The 17523-nt window shown below is 37.8% G+C and overlaps 1 protein-coding gene across 2 annotated transcripts; it reads right to left on the reverse strand.

Moving 5' to 3' along the window:
* Positions 1-2238: 2238 nt before the first annotated feature.
* Positions 2239-17238, reverse strand: LOC109099431 (interferon-induced very large GTPase 1-like). Of its 2 annotated transcripts, XM_042712039.1 has the most exons (5): positions 16661-17238; positions 12401-12465; positions 11694-12296; positions 7482-7549; positions 2239-7035 (listed from the first exon to the last, which is right to left on the reverse strand). In XM_042712039.1, exons 2-5 carry the CDS (start codon positions 12402-12404, stop codon positions 2314-2316), a joined length of 5397 nt encoding a protein of 1798 aa, XP_042567973.1. In that variant the 5' UTR covers positions 12405-12465; positions 16661-17238; the 3' UTR covers positions 2239-2313. The 2 variants fall into 2 exon arrangements, with proteins under 2 accessions (XP_042567973.1, XP_042567972.1); XM_042712038.1 differs by lacking the exon at positions 16661-17238 and having other exon boundaries at positions 12401-12558.
* Between the last annotated feature and the right edge of the window lie 285 nt (positions 17239-17523).

Raw genomic sequence — 17523 nt, forward strand, 5'->3', positions numbered from 1 at the left:
CGACATGGAAAACAGGAGGAAGACACACACATGGAACTCGTTTTTAAAGGCAGGATAAATGGGGAAGAATGAGACACACCTGGGATCAAATTACCACAATCAAATGGAAGACAAAACTGGGTCACAGGGGCAAAAAAACACACACAGACTAGTCCATAATCCTGACATGTACATTGTGTTTAATGTATAAAATCAGGAGTATAGGAGAGACTGGGGCTGGTTGTCACTCATTTTACTCCAATAAAAATGACAAAGTGATTATAAAGTCTGTTTTCTTTATGCAAAAATACATTAAAGTCTTGATTATCTAACATTTCCACTGTTATTAGTTAGGTTAAAATATAAACTTCAGGAGTTTATGACCCTATGAAATCAATTAAACATTAAACATCATTGTCAGATTTAGTTATTAATGATCTTTTGTTCATATCGATGTGTAATTGCAAAGTCAGTCAGGATTTTGCATGTAAACGTGTGTTTGCAAAATGGTTCTTTGGAAACTACCTGGCATAAGTAATTTACATTTTTATTATAATTATTTATTACATTATATGTTTTTTATTTTAATAATATATGTTGAGACAATTTGTTTTCAGCAAAAACCATGTGGTTTAACTCAACTGAAGTGTTAAACCAAAAAGCAGAAACCTTTTTCCGCTGGTTGGGTCACTTGACAGCCAATGACAATCAGGGTCACTGACCTTTGTCTAGAGTGGAGATTTGAACTGAGTGCAGTGTTTCTCCAAAACCTTTATACATCAATGTATAATTTCTCACAGTGCTCTAAGGCCATGTCCACACATACACGGGTATTTTTTATAAACAACAAAATCTCCGTCTACATGAAAATATAAAAGCATGCTATGAAGCACTGTCAAGAACATGCTAAGCCAACTGGTGTAATCTCATATAATCTCATATAATCTCAACCGTAAAACCATGTTGGCCAATCAGAAGCCTGAAAAAGTTTCCAGTAGGCAGAGATAAGAGCTCATGCTCTGATGTCACAAGCCAAAACCTCTGGTTTTGCTGTCTACATGATAACACTGAAAGCAGAGTTTTTGAAAATGTAAAAAATGTTCAGTTTCAGTGACCTGGTGCTGCGTTTGCGTGTGGATGAATGGACAAACCGCGTAGGATAAGCTGAGGTTTTGAAAATACCCGTGTTCGTGTGGAAATGGCCTAAACCTCACATGGAAACAGCAGCATTGCAGTTTGTCTGCTTTATCTCTAGATCTACACAGTTAGTGTCAAAGACTGTTCATGCACATAAATTATTAATTAAATGTATATTAAATTTTCTTTAATTTTGTCAATTTATCATTATGGAAAATTTGAAAGATTTTTATTCCAAAAATGGAAAAACAAGGAAAGGCTCAAATGATGTTCAGTTCAAAACATCAAGTGAGCAGTAGGCTATTTCTTTCTGTTTCCTGTTGCAGCGATTTCCAGTTGTTAAATATTTACAGCTCACATCTAAATTGAATAGTTATAACAGGGTTTGTATAAATACCCCTGTGTTTATCAGTCTTGTGTCTGGGCTTAATTTACTTATTTTATTTTTTCTTGTAGAGTGAAAATTTGGAAAAAGTGGTTGTCAACAAAAGTTCTGCTTTATTTTACGAAGACAATTTATTAAAGGCATCAGGCTTTTAAACACATGCACTGATCTACTGATCATTTAACATGAAAATCAAAAGAAACACTATTTATTGACTTAATCAATGTGATGACATCACAGATCTTTGGATGAAGCTTTATTAATTTTAATGTTTTATCACCATTGTATCTTTGCATTATAGAAGCTTTAGTACAACAGCTCTGCTGCCCTCAGCAGGCCATTCATGATAGTCATACAGACTCCTTGGATTTTAAGGTCTATTTCCATATATCTTCACAGCTATCTATACCTAACATTTTTTATTAGCATTCTTCAAAACTGTGTGAAAACTGATGTGATGTGTGCTGAAATAGTTTCATAACACTTTAAGATTAATCATTAAGCTACAGTTCTGTTTTCTACTAAAGACAGATGAAATTCTAAATGTTTTCTAAATTTCTAAATGTTTTTTTTTTATTTAATAACAGATCAAAAACATTATTTTATGAATTAATGGAATATATGTGTATGACTGTATTTAATATTATGTTATGCAAAAAATGAATAAATGGTTAGCATAAATTTAAGTGTTTGGCCTTTATAAAAGTAATTCATAGATAGAGACAAAATCCTGAAGATTCACAACTCACAAACTTGTTTCAAGCTTTGATCTATGAATCAAAGATCTCCATGTGAGTCATTTTCATTTGTCATTATATGTATTCATCCAAACTCTCAATAGCCTGCTCTTTTGAGTATCGGCTCCATTCATATGAAATCTCATTCCACATGTGGAATGTTTTCTCAAAGTGATTTTCCAGATCTTTCTGAAATCTGTACACAAACCACTTCCAGTACGGCAGCTCAGAGAAATCAGGAGTGATGTTCCACTCTGCATAAACATTTCCTGCTTTTCTGTACTCTCTGCACAGAAACCACTGACCTGTATAGAACATTTTACTAGTTCTCACTAATGTTGTGCAAAAATCTGCACTGAGACATTCTGTTTCATCATAACAGCTACCAGTGAGTCCATCGACTCGATGGAAAGGAACACTGTGATCACCAGAATGGTTTTCTACAGTGTTGGTGCAGGTGGCTGCACAGAACGGACACTGAATCCAACAGCACTGACAGAGATGATCAATCAGAATCTCATCTGGTCTGTCTTTATGTTCCAGATTTTCTGGAAATGTCTCTGTGCTGAATTTTTGCTGTATTTCAGATGACACTGAACCAAGTAGTTTGCTTATCACATCTTCTAGGAGCTTGAAATTATCAACACCTTCATGACTCACTCCACTGAGGTCCTTTACAGAGAATATAAGCACATCTGAGAGCTGCCGTGCGAAATCATTCAGCCACTTCTGAACATCTCCGCCGGTCGTGTTGACCAGTGTAGTCGCTCTATGAGCCGCTTCCATGATCTTCTGCTGCAGAAGTTTAATGTTCTCCTCCATTTTGGGCCGAACGCTGACTTCAAACTTATCAGTGATGTACTGATTGACTTCATCTCTGATGAAACTCTTTAAGTGGTCTCTGGGACTGTAAATGTAGTTAATGTATTTATCAAAATCTTCCTGTTCTGCCAGAGTCTTGAGGATGTGTTTCTCTATTTTAGATCTGTTTCCATTTAGTGATTCACAGTTTGTTTTAATTTCATTAGTCAAATCTCTGGCAGTATCTTTGTAGACACTCTTCTGAATGGGCTCTTTCAGTTTCTGACAGATGATCTCCCCAAAAATAGCAGCTGATGTTGCACCTTGACAGTATTTCTGGAAAATACTATAGTACTCTTTGCTCTTCTTTTCAAAGTATAAAACAGGATCATTGGCTTCCCTGAACTTTCTGTGTTGGTCAGTAATTACCTTGTTTTCTTTCTTACAGATGGAAATGACCAAATCCATGTAAAATTCCTTAATGAACACATAGTTCCTGGAACCTTGCTCATAATCTACTACTCTTGCTTTGATATAATCTGCAAGTTCTTGAGTGTAGGTTTTGTTGTAACCCATCTTTGAAATGTTATATGACATGATCATTTTGTCTGCGTGTTGAGCAATGTCATTGACTAAGGATCTAATTTGGGATTCAACCTCAAACTTCAGTTTAGCTGATCTGACGGTATGTTCCTGTAACTCCTCTGAGAGTTTCTGTACATAATCTGAATAACGTGACACAGAGAAAATATCCCTGCTCTTCTTCCAGTCATTTACAGGGACACTTTCATAGTTACTAAGGAGTTGTTTCATGTCATTTAATACATCGATGTTTTTGATTTGGGGAGTTTCTCTGGTAATCTTCTTAACACACTCTTTCCAAAAGTAATCAAACTCTTTTTTCAGGATAGTTTCATCATTGGCCTTGTCTTTGAGTTTAGTGCAAGTTCTTTGCTCTTTTCCAAGAGAGTATTTTTCGGCGGTCCTCTGAGCATCAATCCTTTTCTTCATATCTCGCTGCTGAAGAATTTCATTTAATTTCCTATTTGTCTCTCTCACAATGTTTTCCTGAAGCTCTTTGGTTTTGATATAAAATGATGATTTCCACTGTACCAGTATATCTTTATCTTTGTCTTTCTCAAAGAATTCTGACATAGATTTGTCTACTTCTCTGCATTTCACATTTAATTTTCCTTGAAGATCACTTTCTGAAACCTCATCAATTGTTTCATTTTCTATGTTGATGTAGAGTTTGTTCTCTATATCCAGCATGGTTCTGCGGAGACTCCAGGACCACTTGCTGTATTCGGTCTCCAGTTTTCGGTATGTTGCAATTTCCAGAGCATTTTTGAAGCTGAACACAAATCGTTCATTCAGTAGAGCCTCCCAGAGATCATTTATGCGACCTTTTAGGTGTGTCAACTGTAAGCCATCGGATTTTGAGGCATGATTAAAAAATGTTTTCTTCAGCTCTTGGATGTTTTCACAATATGATGGGTTTGGTGGTGCCATTGGTGGACTGCCCTCCCACAGCTGTGCAAAATATTTCACATCCTTCTGTATGTCAAAAGTAATAACATCATTGAAACATTCTGCATCACAGACTTCATCTTTAGCAGCGAGTTTTGTCATTTCATCCAGCGTCGCCTGCAACCGTCTCCTTCCCTCCATGTTTCTCTCTCCGGCTGTGACTTCTGAAACGTTCTGATGAACAAACATGCAGCTGGGATTCAGTCTGACCTTCTTCATCCTCATAAAGGCCTGAACAACGATCTGAAGAATATCCTGCAGCTCTGATGGGCTTTCTCCAAAGATATTAATCAATGTTAGATTACCAAGACCAACAACAAATGTGGCCATTTCATTGTCCTGATGTCTTGTTGACCTCCCAGACAGTTCTAGAGCACGAAGTCCCTCAGTATCAACAACCAGAATGTAGTCAAACTTAAGCTGTTTTTTCATCTCCTCTGAAACTCTGACCAGCTGCATGAAAGCTCCTCTGGTGCATCTGCCAGCACTGACAGCAAACTGGAGTCCAAACATGGCATTCAGCATAGTGGATTTCCCAGAGCTCTGAATCCCTAAAACTGACAACACAAAGACTCTCTGGTCTCCCAGTTTCTTGATGAGTTCATGTAAAACAGCAGTGACCCAGACCACAGGAACATAAGCAGCATCTCCATCCATCAGCTCCAGTGGAAATCCAGAGATCATCATCTCTGCTGCAAGACTCGCGAGAGAAGAAAAATCACACGGCAGGCCTTCCTTGTTCTTATTCACTGATTTACACGATTCATAGATCTGACCGATCTCCCTCAGGATGTGCTCCAAGCCAAAGGTTGCAGCTTGAAGTTCTTTTGATATCCTCACAAGTTCTGTGTGTTCATCATTTGTTTGTTGCTCAGCTCTGATTTTTGACCATTTTTCATTATATTCAAAATGTAGAGCAGATAGGTCAGCAGAGGTGTATTCATCCAGGAGGATTGTGAGCCATTTAAGAAAAAATATCTTTTCATTTGGAGACTGTGAATTCATTTCTGTAATAAACAACTTCATAAACTCACCAATGTCCAACACATGCTGCTGTTCACGGATTGTCTTCATTTCTTGTTTCTGTTTTATTTCTGTGTCTATTTCATTTCCCTGAGATCGATGTAGTTCTTTGTTCTTTTCACACCACTGATGCCACAGCTTCCCCTGACAGGGCAGAAATGATTCTTTGATTTCTGTCAGTTTTTTTTCCTTCAGTAAACCCATCATCTGCTGGGCTGCTTCTTTTCCTCTTCTGCAGTCGTTGTCATAATCCTCATCTACTCTAATACCAGACTGTTTGGACACATTTTCAAGAATGAAAGTAGGAGATGATCCTGATGATGAGAACGAGAGGCAATCTTTTATAGCTTGTACAAGTTCTTCAGATACATCTGACTGATTTCTGGTATTTAGTCCAATTTTGTATTTTCCTTTTTTTTTCATTGCACTTAGTGTAGATTCATCCTCTGTAAAAAGACAAATAAGTGGTTTTCTGCCCCTGTACAGGTTTTGCATCTGTGCTGCACTCTTGTCATTTTTGTCAAGTTGTGGTAGAATAACAACATTGACTGAGGCCATTTCAGTGAGGATCTGCAGCTGTTTCTTGTTGTCTTCTGCATCACCATGTAGATTACAGAACGCAATACATTGATCAAATTTATCTGTGTCTGTCCCAGAGGGACAGTACCAGGTGATCTCCACCACTCCATCCATCAGTACTCTTGTTTTGCTGCTGCCTGGGCAGTTCCTGTGGAAGAACGTGTTGTGTCTCTCATTGATCAAACTGTTAATCAGCTGAGATTTGGATGAGGACAATGAGCCAAACCTGAAGAAAGACACCATAGGTGTTTCTGCCTTCCAGACTGGTTGAATTTTACTGATGATTTCATTGTTGGTATCTTTCATCTTCCAGCTCTTGTTGATTTGTCTAAATGTCCAGAGAGGAAATTCAATCTCTTGTGCAAATGGATCAGGAACAAGAAGAGGCAGAGCGTACTGACACTGAGACAGTTTAGTCACCAGGAGCTGCTTTAGGAAACTATCAGCACAATGAAACACAGCCATTTGAATATCCATCGGATGAATAGCATTACTTCTGTTTGTTTCTTCAGGAACCGAAGATTCAGCTTGGAAAATATCAGCATCATCCTCATCCTCATCATCAAATAAGTCATTCTTTCTTTGTTGTCCATCATGATGAGTGTCTATAATTTTAATGTTTTTTGCTCTGTAGTTCATCGTCAGTAGTTTTTGTAGGAAAGTCTGAATCACGTCCTTCTCAGCACAAGACTCATGGGACTGCAATGAATGTGTCGTCAGCTGAAGAACATCTGCAGCTCTTAATTTAGAGGAGTGCCTTTTATCAAGATGAAGTCTGTGAAATAGATGCTCTATTTCTTCCCTCCTTCCATTTCCATTTTGATCCAATCTTGCTCCATCTATCGAACACTTCTGTACTATTTCCTGTGAAAAATACAGCCAAATTAAAAGCAGTTAACTCGAAATATAATTTACAATTTATAAAAATAAAGACAGAGTTTTGTTGACAAGAAACTTTAATGTCACCTATGCTTGTTAAGAAACAAAGTGTGCACAAGATTACTTGTCCTTGGAATTTACATGACTTAAAATGTTCAAAATCATATATTCAGTATTAATATGTAAGTACTTTATAAAGACAGCATGTCTAGAATGGTCGATGTGTTAATGTGACAACGGTACCCAAGAAGACTCTCTGAAGTACATTTACCAGCAATTAAATAACTCCAGAACCATAAAATGTAAAGTGAAACTATATGATAAGGAACCACTTAGATAAAGAATACTTCTTTTAGCTGTGTGTCTTCATTCATTGAATTCTTTCTAACTTCCTGCTCATGTTCTATTTTTACATTACACTCACCACTTACCATACGTGTCTCTCTTGTCTCTGTTGTTAAGGTATAGTCCATACTCTTTCCAATAATTGTGGGTTGATCTTGTGACAAAACAGAAAAGGTGAGAGAAATATTAAAATGGCACTAAACATTTGTTTAATACTAATAATCTCACATGCGCAATCTCATTTAAGTGTACATTTTTAACTTAAAAAATTTAGCCTGGTATGTAACCCACTTACGTACACCAAAAACATATCGGAGTCTATAATACTGTGGTATCAGTTCCCTATCATTACAGTTCACTCACATTGTGTTAACTTAACGCTATGGGGAAACTCCATTCCTCTGAAATACTGAAGACTGATTTGATAACATTTGTGTAGCTGCATGAAAAAATGACATTTTAGCCCACCAAAATGGATGGGACCTTCAAGCAAGCATTGCTTCTCCCCTACAGCCATCCAGCAAAGCTTAAGAGCAACTTCCACCCTATTAGAGCATTTAGCACTAGTGTGGCACATGCAGGGCACCCCTGCATGCCTCAGACAAGCACAGTGAGTGAGTTGCTAGCCTGGGCCGCATGCCACTCTAAAGCAGCACTCATCCAGAAGTTCTGCTCCCACTGAGAGAGCATGAGTCTCACCTTGTTGCGCTCAAGGATGACTTTCTTTCACAAAAGTTTCCTTCCTCCCAGGAGCCTCGGAAGAAGAAACAGCAGAGTCAGAGGGCTGAGCAGATGGACCTGAGTGAGCTCACGTTAGCACCGGTCCTGCGTGACAGTCTGAAGATTCTCAGATGCTCTTGTCTCTTGAGGATCAGCTCCCCTCGTCAGGAGCGAGCAGTCTGGTTTCTTTTGGAGAATATTGCTGATGACTGCATGTAATTGGCAGCTTCTGATGTTTTCTCAAAACATCTATTATCACATCTTCTAGAAGCTTGAAATGATCAACACTATCTTGACTCACTCCACTGAAGTCATTAACAGAGAATATCAGTAAATCTGAGAGCTGAAGTGTGAAATGATTTAGCCTCATATGAACATCTTTGCTGGTCATGCTGTTCATATGAGGAGGATTTTGCTGATGACTCCATGTCATTGGCAGCTTATTATGGTCAGAAGCTCAATGAGGACCCCTGCCCCTTCCACTCAGAGAACCAGGTGATGTCAGGCCTCAGGCACTTGAAACCGCTTCCAGGTGAAGCAGCCATTCAGGATGTTGACTTTGAAACAGTTCCTCTTGCTGGTTTGCAGGATTACATTTATATCCAGATAGCTACTCTTCACAGACCGTTCTTGAGATTCACATTTGAATGAGTGGCTTACCAATATACAGTCCTGCCATTCAGACGGTCTCTGGCATGGTGCATGAAGGTGCATGGATGCAGGCCCCGTTAAAAGGGAATGAGTGTCATGAACTACCTTGACAACTGGTTAGTCTTGGCATAGTTGAAGCATGAGCTCTGTGCCCGCAGATCTCTGCTCTTCAGGCACTTGTAGTGCCTAGGTCTCAGGATCAATTCGACTGAGAGCTCTCAGTCTCCCAGCCAGAGAATAGTTTTCCTGGGATTAGTTCTCAATTTGGCCCAGATGTGGTCCTAGCCCACATTCAGCAGCTTGCAGTGTAATTGAAAGTAGGGTTCTCTCTCCGCCACTGGACATTCCAGAGGATGCCAGGCCTAATGGCAGCCACCTCCCGTGTGGTTCCGATGGGCCTGCTCCACATGTGACCTCTTCATTACTGGCTGAATGCCTATGTCCTCTCCTACGCTTGGCATTTGTGTCGCCTCCACCTCAAGGTGACCCAGGGCTGTGGCCCCTTGGAAGGCCCCTGTATCAGACAGGTACTCAGCTGGGACTGGTCTCCAAAAGGAAGGTTGTGAAGTCACAACAGATACGTCCAACTGTGCGAGCACTGTGCACTGGTCCACCCTGGAGCAACAACAACATATCCACTACCTGCCAACTCTAAAGAAGAACCATGTCCTGGTCCATTCAGCAATATGACACTGGTGGCCTGCATAAACCTCCAAGGTGGTCTCAGGTTGTGGTCTTTATAAGAGTTGGTGAGGTGCCTCCTCATATGGGCACAGAAAAACCTGCACTCTCTGAAGACATTGCACATGCCGGGCAGGTTGAACCATGGAGCAGACATATTGTCCTGGGGTGGCGTGACTCCAGGGTAATGGAGTCTACACCCCAAATGTTTCAAATGATCTGGGATGTCTTCGGAAAGGCAGAGGTCAACCTCTTTTCCTCAGAAGACAATTCTCATTGCAAAATATATTTCTCAGTGGTATGGGACGCGTTAGCCCATGGATAGCCCAGTGCATGCCTGTATGCCCTTCCTCTGATCGCTCTGCTTCCTCAGGTCAGTCTGTCTTCACTGACTGGAGTGCAGTCCGTAAGTAAGACTCTTTGTGACATTACCTCCGTATTGTCCTTCCTACATGAGCTGCTTATGCCTCAATGGGCTTACACTGGAGTAAGGGCCACTCTACCAGCGGTATGGCCTCCTTCTGGGTTTGGTCCGATGGATTTTCTTTTGGTGATATATGTGCAGCAGCCGGCTAGTCTTCACTGTCTAACTTTGCTAGGTTTTATAACCTTAACATCCCTGCTCTTCAGGCACAGATTTTTTTCCACATAACCAACCTATGTCCCTGCAGGAGTTAAAGCTTGTTTGAGGCCATTTTTGCCCTGAGAACTCCTCCCTTTCATTAGCTCACTCAACCCTTAGGGCCCTCACCCCTGATTGCCCAAAGGCTGGGTCCACAGTACAGCTTTTCCATTCTACATCTGTGGAATGGCGCTATAAGATTTCCTTCAACATAGTGTTAAGTTAACATAATGTGAGTAAATCACATCGATAGGGAAATGGTTACTTATGTAACTTTTTTTTCTTGACATAACGGGAACAAGCATTGTGCAGCTGGCTGTGCTACACTGTTATTCCCCAGTCGAAAGATTCTGATGAAATGACATTCAGCACTGACTTATATAGACAGACAGCCCCACCCATTTTTGGCACGCTAAAATGCCATTTGTTCGTACAGCTACACAAACAAATGTTATCAAATTAGGCTTCAGTATTTCTAAGAAATTGAGTTTCCCCATAGCGTTTAATGCAATGCTCATTCCAGTTATCTCAGGGAACCAAGGTTAAGTTAGTAACCGGAATGATTCTGTGTCACATCAACAAGCTCAGGCGAGGGAGCATAGGATCCAGCTGAAAGAAGTTTTTTAGAAAATAACAAAAGACAAAGCCAACTCAGAAATCAGAACAGAAGCAACAGAAATGAAACAACTGACAAAACACCCATAAAGGGATAACACCAGTCAATGAACACAAGAAACACAAAGCCTTGTATACACAGGGCTAAACAAGCCTAACTAGACACCGCTGGAAACAATGAGACTAACAAAGGAGGAAATAGGAACTATAAACTAGGCAAAATAAAAGTCCACAAAACCAAAAAAAAAGAACAATGAACAGAGGACAACATGTAACATTCTAAGCTTTATGTCTTTTGTGTATTTAAAGCCTTTTCCCTATGACTAGGTCTAGCTTTTGTGGGATTACAAATTTTAGTTTTTGTTTGATGTTTTTTTTATGTTTGTTTGTTATTTTGTTGAATGTGTTGTATTGTGATTGTGATAGGTTAAATAGGTAGGAGCTTGAACATGTGGGATTGCGAATGTAGAGATTGAATAAAGGTTTTTTTTTTGCAAGTCTCCAATCTTCCTAGGCATGCTGTTGCTTACAAGGCTTTAGGTCATTTGATGTAAACTAGGGTTGGTTGAGTTCACAGTTGGGGGTACCCCTGGGTGAAAGACTAATATGGATAGGACTGCCAACTGAATGCCTATAAATTACAAAGTATGCCTGCCTTAGTCAGACTTATCACCACATACTGTAGCACCAGAGTCTCCTGGTCTTTGCTTGTGAGTTTCCTACACTGTTGCGAGAAAAAAAAAAAAAAAAAAAAAACTTGTTTAATTTGAAAATAAGCCTAAATTAAATGTTTAGTATAAACAAACTTGTGTCATAGGTTCATTTTATCTCGTTGGACAGTGTTAGTCAGCTTCTGCAGTGGAGTAGGTTGTAGAGGTCTACTTTGTAATAATACACAATATGTTACAAATACAATTGGTGAATCATTAATGGAAGTGTTTTAGTCATGGGTAAATAAATATTTCAGAGAATCAACATAACATCAATGAAACCAAATCTGTGTTCTTACCACTTTGACATGTCCTATTTTGCACATCTTCTCTCTCACTTAACGCTGTGTTGTATTTGTAGCACTGGCACCTATTATCAATAAACAGTTGCTCAATCCTGTTCATAAGGTCTCTCATCTCTGATTGGTTGTTCATGTTCTTTCTGCAGGTGTGGTATCTTCTGCCACATTTCTCAATCAGTCGCTCCAGAGCAGAGTTTTTCTTCAGGTCATCGATTATAGAGTCAGACTCTTCCTCGCTCTCATAGGTGAAGAGAATCATCACAAATGGAAGAACTCTGTCACCAAATACTCTCTGAAGCCACTCAATACCCATCTTATCAGAATCTGTTAACTGGCCCAGTCGCACAACAAAGATGAAGGCGATGATTTCATTTTCATTTACTAGTTGGCCACTGAGAGCATCCAGGTCAACTGCAGTCTCATGCAAGCCAATTAGGTTGATCATTGACACGTGATGTCCTGATTTTTTCATCTGAACAGGAACAGTCCTGGATACTGTTGCATTTCCCATATTTGGTTGTATTTCTCCAAGAAGAAAATTGTCATGTTGGAACTGGACTGCAGCAGAGTTTCCAAATAACACAATGGTCAGACTGCGATCTAGAATAACACAAAATAACCATTCTTAGATTCATCAGTAAACTACAACACGTGAACATTTTTCATTCAGGAATGCGAAAAATCTGATATTTTTGTTTTCTTACCCATACTGCTGATTATCAAAAAGTTCAGGTGATCCACGCTTTTATTCTAGAAGCTGTTCATTATTCTGAAAAAGATGCATTATCATATTCTTTTCATTAGAATATGTAAGTGCACAAGAGCATGTGTATATAACATATAACATAAGTCCAGCCTTCTAGACAACTCACTTTATATTTAGCTTGTGTTCACCATGTGAGTGATGTATGAGTGTATCAAGTCCATAACTCTAGAGACTTGAACTATTCCTGTTTATATAGGTGTAGATCCAGTCTAACAGGATTAACAGAAACATATTCTGTATAAGAACACCTGACCAACCATGTGAGTTATTTGAAGCCATGTCTATGTAACTTCCTGCTTGTTGAAACAAACGATTAATTATACTGTGTTGATCTTTAAGTGAAAGTAAAAGTGAGGCTTATACTGACACTTTTTGCCACTCTGTGGGTATAACTGAAGTGACTCACCCCTACTGTGACGTTATGGTGCATACCCTCTATTGGATCAGTATCAGTATTGGCTGTATTATGAGTTTTTGGTATTTTGTTATATTTGAATTCGTTGCTTTTTACACAGCCTACAGACACAGTATTCCAAAGGCTATTTTGATATTTGTACCAATTGTCTGTGTCATGTAATACTCTGTCAGACTCCCATTATTGTGTGCATTGTGAAATGCTGCTCTACTGTATCTTTACAGTAATATCCTTGTAAATTTAATATTCTACTCTATCCCTGTCATGGCAAATAAGGTGCTTCTCCTTCTGACTTATTAATTTGAGTAAAAATGTGTTTTCTTTACCAAGAAAGTGGCAAGATGAAAACCACTTTCACATAGCTTTAGGTTATAATAACATTAAAAATTAAAAGATTTTGATTTTCAAAGATTTATATAAAAAAAATGATTATTTTTCCTCCAAATACAATTAATACATTGAATGAATATAATAGTTATTTTTCATATTGAAGCTGTTGAAAATACACAACAAAGTAAGTTGATCCACATATGACAGCCTCTGAACTTGGTCAGTACTAATCTTATTAATAGCTTAGTTTTTTTCCACGCCACAGAAACCACCACAGGTTTATCAATGCTGTCAAAATTATTCATTTATTTTTAGAGCTGCACGATAAATGTGATGATCATGCGCATCTTGTCAGTAAAGCCGGTTTTGTGATTAGTAGTAAATCTCCAGTATATCTCCATCACGGAGCGGCATTTAATACACAGAGCCTTAGATCACTGACAAGCTATGCAGCTAGCTTGTAAATTACTGTTTACAGTGCATGGAATGGTGTGCTGTGATTGGTTGAGCAGCATCTAATTTCTGGATGAACTCCATACCTTTAAAGTGACAGACACATCCGTGCTTCTAAAGGTATAGGTCTATTGTTTTATTAAAATTTGTTCTTTTTGTATATTTATTGTATGTATCATATATATTATATACTTGAACATGTTCCTCCTTGATTATTTGTGTCCTTGGTGTTTTTTTTTTTTTTAGGCATGAGTGGGTGTCCCTTATTTTGCCTTGCTGAACATGGCAACACTATGTGAGAAGCTGAGTATAAATGTTGTTTCCTTCACCTCATATCATTCTTTTTGTTTAAAAAGTTGACCAGTCAGACGTCTAGATTGCAAGATCTTATTATTGGTCAAATAATTAATCTGAACTGTTACTGTATTATCTTTGAACTTTGCAACTAGCTCAGTGAAACTGCACCAAATGGTGGAAAAACGAAAAGAGAGGGAGAGTAAAGTCAAAGAAAAGAGCATAAAGCCGCTAACAAAGATAAAGAACAAAGATGATGAAGTGCACATTTGTGGCACTGATGTTCAAACAATGCACCCATACTGTATGTTGTCCAAGGTGCAACAATTCCTTTACCGGATTGTGCCCCAAGCACCCCTTATCCAAAGAAAAATAAAAGTGAGCTGTCACTCTCTGTAATTCAAGAAACATTGTACGATGCATAAATGAAAGAATCAACGGGTTAGAGGAGCTCTTAAAGGGATAGTCCACCCAAAAATTACAATTCTGTCATTAATAATTAACCCTCATGTCGTTCCAAACCCAAAAGACGAATGACTGAATTAATGACAGAATTTTCATTTTTGGGGGAATATACCTTTAAGGGCAAAAATGGCGAGCATTGGAGCTTAGAAGCAAATGACAGAATTCCTCTTCATTGAAGTAAAATTGAAATAAAAGATGTCAAAGATTACATGAAAAATATGAAAAAGCACATAAAGCTTATCCATGAGAACAGTGACGCACATGGTAAGAAAATGTCAGACATCGATTCCAGGCTTAATGCAGCAGAAGGATACAAAAAAAGATGGAATCTGAGATTGCATGGTGTGGTGGAGCGGGCAGGTGAAGACATAAAGGTACAAGCCTCTTCCAGAGCTCACCAGCAAAATATAACAAGAGGCAGATATAGTACACCATCTTGGAAGGAAATTTGAAGGAAATGCCACAAGAGGGAGAGAGAGTGGCACAACTAAGGCCGTAAGTGGAGGTTGCTTGGCAGGTAGGAAAGTAGGCTTAATCTGTTGGTGTACAAGCCTTTGTGGATGGAAAGGAAATATCTCCCTAAAGAAGCATTCTATGATGGTGACAAGTGCAGTCGTCATTTGTTTTATTACATTTAAAACAAAAATTTCAGTTTACGAACAGTATTGATCTTCATTTGTTAATTTTAATTTAGGCCTAATTGCTATGTTGCATAGTATAGTTTTCAAAGCTCTTGACTGTATTTTTAAGGTCGATTTGAGTTGTAGTTATACTTTAGAGGTTTTTTTATTTATTTTTTTTTTTTTTTTGGTAAGCCTAAATTATTGTTAATATAGCACATTGGTATCTTTGTCAGTTTTATCTTTAAATGTCAGGGTTTTTTTCCGCAATTTGTTGAAAGAGAAAGTATTTTTTGTTTGTTTGTATGTTTGTTTTGCAGGAAATTTAAATGACTTATTACAATTAAGAAACGTATGCATCTTTGTCAGATTTTAATTTTTGGAAAAGTCGGGGAGATTTATGGATGTCATATGGGAGTGATCGTGCAGCCAGTTGCAAAATTGAAATGTACATTTAAAGGGAAAATAATTCAACTAAAATACATGATTTTAGCCAATGGGTTGATACCGGTAATGGAAATAATGCTCACCTGTGAATTATGGTATAATTAGTGAATTTTAAAATTTTTTTTCAAAATGGACCTTTTTTGTCAGCTGTGTTTAGAGAAGCTATACAGCAAGGTTATTTACCCAATTCACTGAGACGAGATTTGATAACTTTATTACCAAGCCCAATAAGGATATATTATTTTTTTACAAAATTGGCATCCGATTACACTTATTATTAATGATGCAAACATTTTTGCACATATATTCGCAGAACAATTAAAGACGATTCTTGATCCCATAAATGATAAATGTCGATCAGGATTTATGAAAGGGTGACACATTTCTAATAATATTAAGCTAATTTTATTTACTACAACAAATTTAATAATTATGTATGGGGAATACCATATACACAAACAAAAATGGACTAATAATAAACCTAAATGATCTAAGAAATATGTACAGAATTTTTGAATTCTTTACTTATGGAAATTTCTTGTAAGTTATGACCTGTAGTTTTCCCCCCTTCTTTCTTTTTTTCTGTTTGTTTCTTTGATGCTATTATGAATGTACAGTATTTGATAATATTTGAAATCGCTGTTATCCTCTCTCTCTCTCTATATATATATATATTGTATATGGATTTTCTGCGCGAGGGCGCCCTCTGGCGTCCAGTATAAATTAAACAGACATTACATGTGTTTAGCGCTCAGTAATTTGTGAATAAATAGAAGACGAAAAAATAAACATGATAATCCATGTTTTCTCCAGTGTACTATTTTTTTTAAATCAAATTATTACATTTATATAGCCTATCTAATTATATATCTATTTTTCTTAGTTAATTTGTTTAGATTTTAGTAAGGCTAAATCTAATTATAAATAGCAAATTGCAATTTTATCCAGAAAAACAGCAAATAGACTTTTCCCCCAAATCGTGCAGCCCTAGTGATCAGGTCTTGTATCACCCTGAAGGGGTTTATTTTGCTGTACCAACTGGTTTGATGTACATGATCCCGCTTACTACATACTTGCCACATTATAAAATATCTGCGCACAAAATTCGCTCATGCGAAGTGCAAAGCTTCCACAAAGAAATACAGTTCTTAGCAAGCGTATGGACTTAACTTACCCAGACGAGCCTGTGTTTTTACTGTAGGGGGATCAATTCACTGGATGGTGCGATAAGAATCAAGTATTACAGAGAGCTGTGTAATAAACTATAAGTTATAAAGCAATTGAGAACCTGATATCTCCGTCCTGAATTCGAGGTCTAGTTCTTATTTCCTTATTGTGTCATAACACAATAACAGAAAGTGAAAATGTTTGTTATCCTTTGCGATTTTTCACAATTTCACTAATCACCGCATACCTAAAAGACTACAATTTCTGTTGATACATTTGTAATATTTAACTATATTAAACAGACAGTACATGCGACTGCTGTTATTTGGTTCAAGTCTTAATTGCGGAGATTTAAACACATAGGTCTATAGGTCTTAACATAATAAAATTCACCAAATGTTGGCTCTTTATTACCTGATGAATGTTGAATTTTCTGAACATTGTGAGTAATGCCAATTTATCTAAATTATGGCGACTTTGAATAAAACTGTCAGTACAATAATTAACCTGACAAGAAAATGATTTCTTCTAATGGCGGTTAAGTAACTTAAAAAATACAGTTCTAGAGTATAATTTAATGTTTAGGGGGCAAAGTGTAAAAGGATTAAGGGGTTTTTTTTTTTTTTTATTTTGTTCTTCTTTTTGAGTGTGTCTCGCGGAATTAAAAAAAAACGGTTTTCTCGCTGTGCGTCGCATGCGTTCTTCGCTCTACTTCCGTTCTTGTGCACTAGCGACCTGTCATCAGTCGCTGCTTAAGTGGGCGAGGCTCGGATGTAAGGGCAGGTGAGGCAAAGCCCCACCAAAATATTCACCCAAAACAGACCTCTATTTAAACTGAATAAATAATAGCTAATCTGTAAATGTGTTCAG

Source organism: Cyprinus carpio, chromosome A22, assembly GCF_018340385.1.
Source record: "Cyprinus carpio isolate SPL01 chromosome A22, ASM1834038v1, whole genome shotgun sequence".
Taxonomy (NCBI): Eukaryota; Metazoa; Chordata; class Actinopteri; order Cypriniformes; family Cyprinidae; genus Cyprinus; species Cyprinus carpio.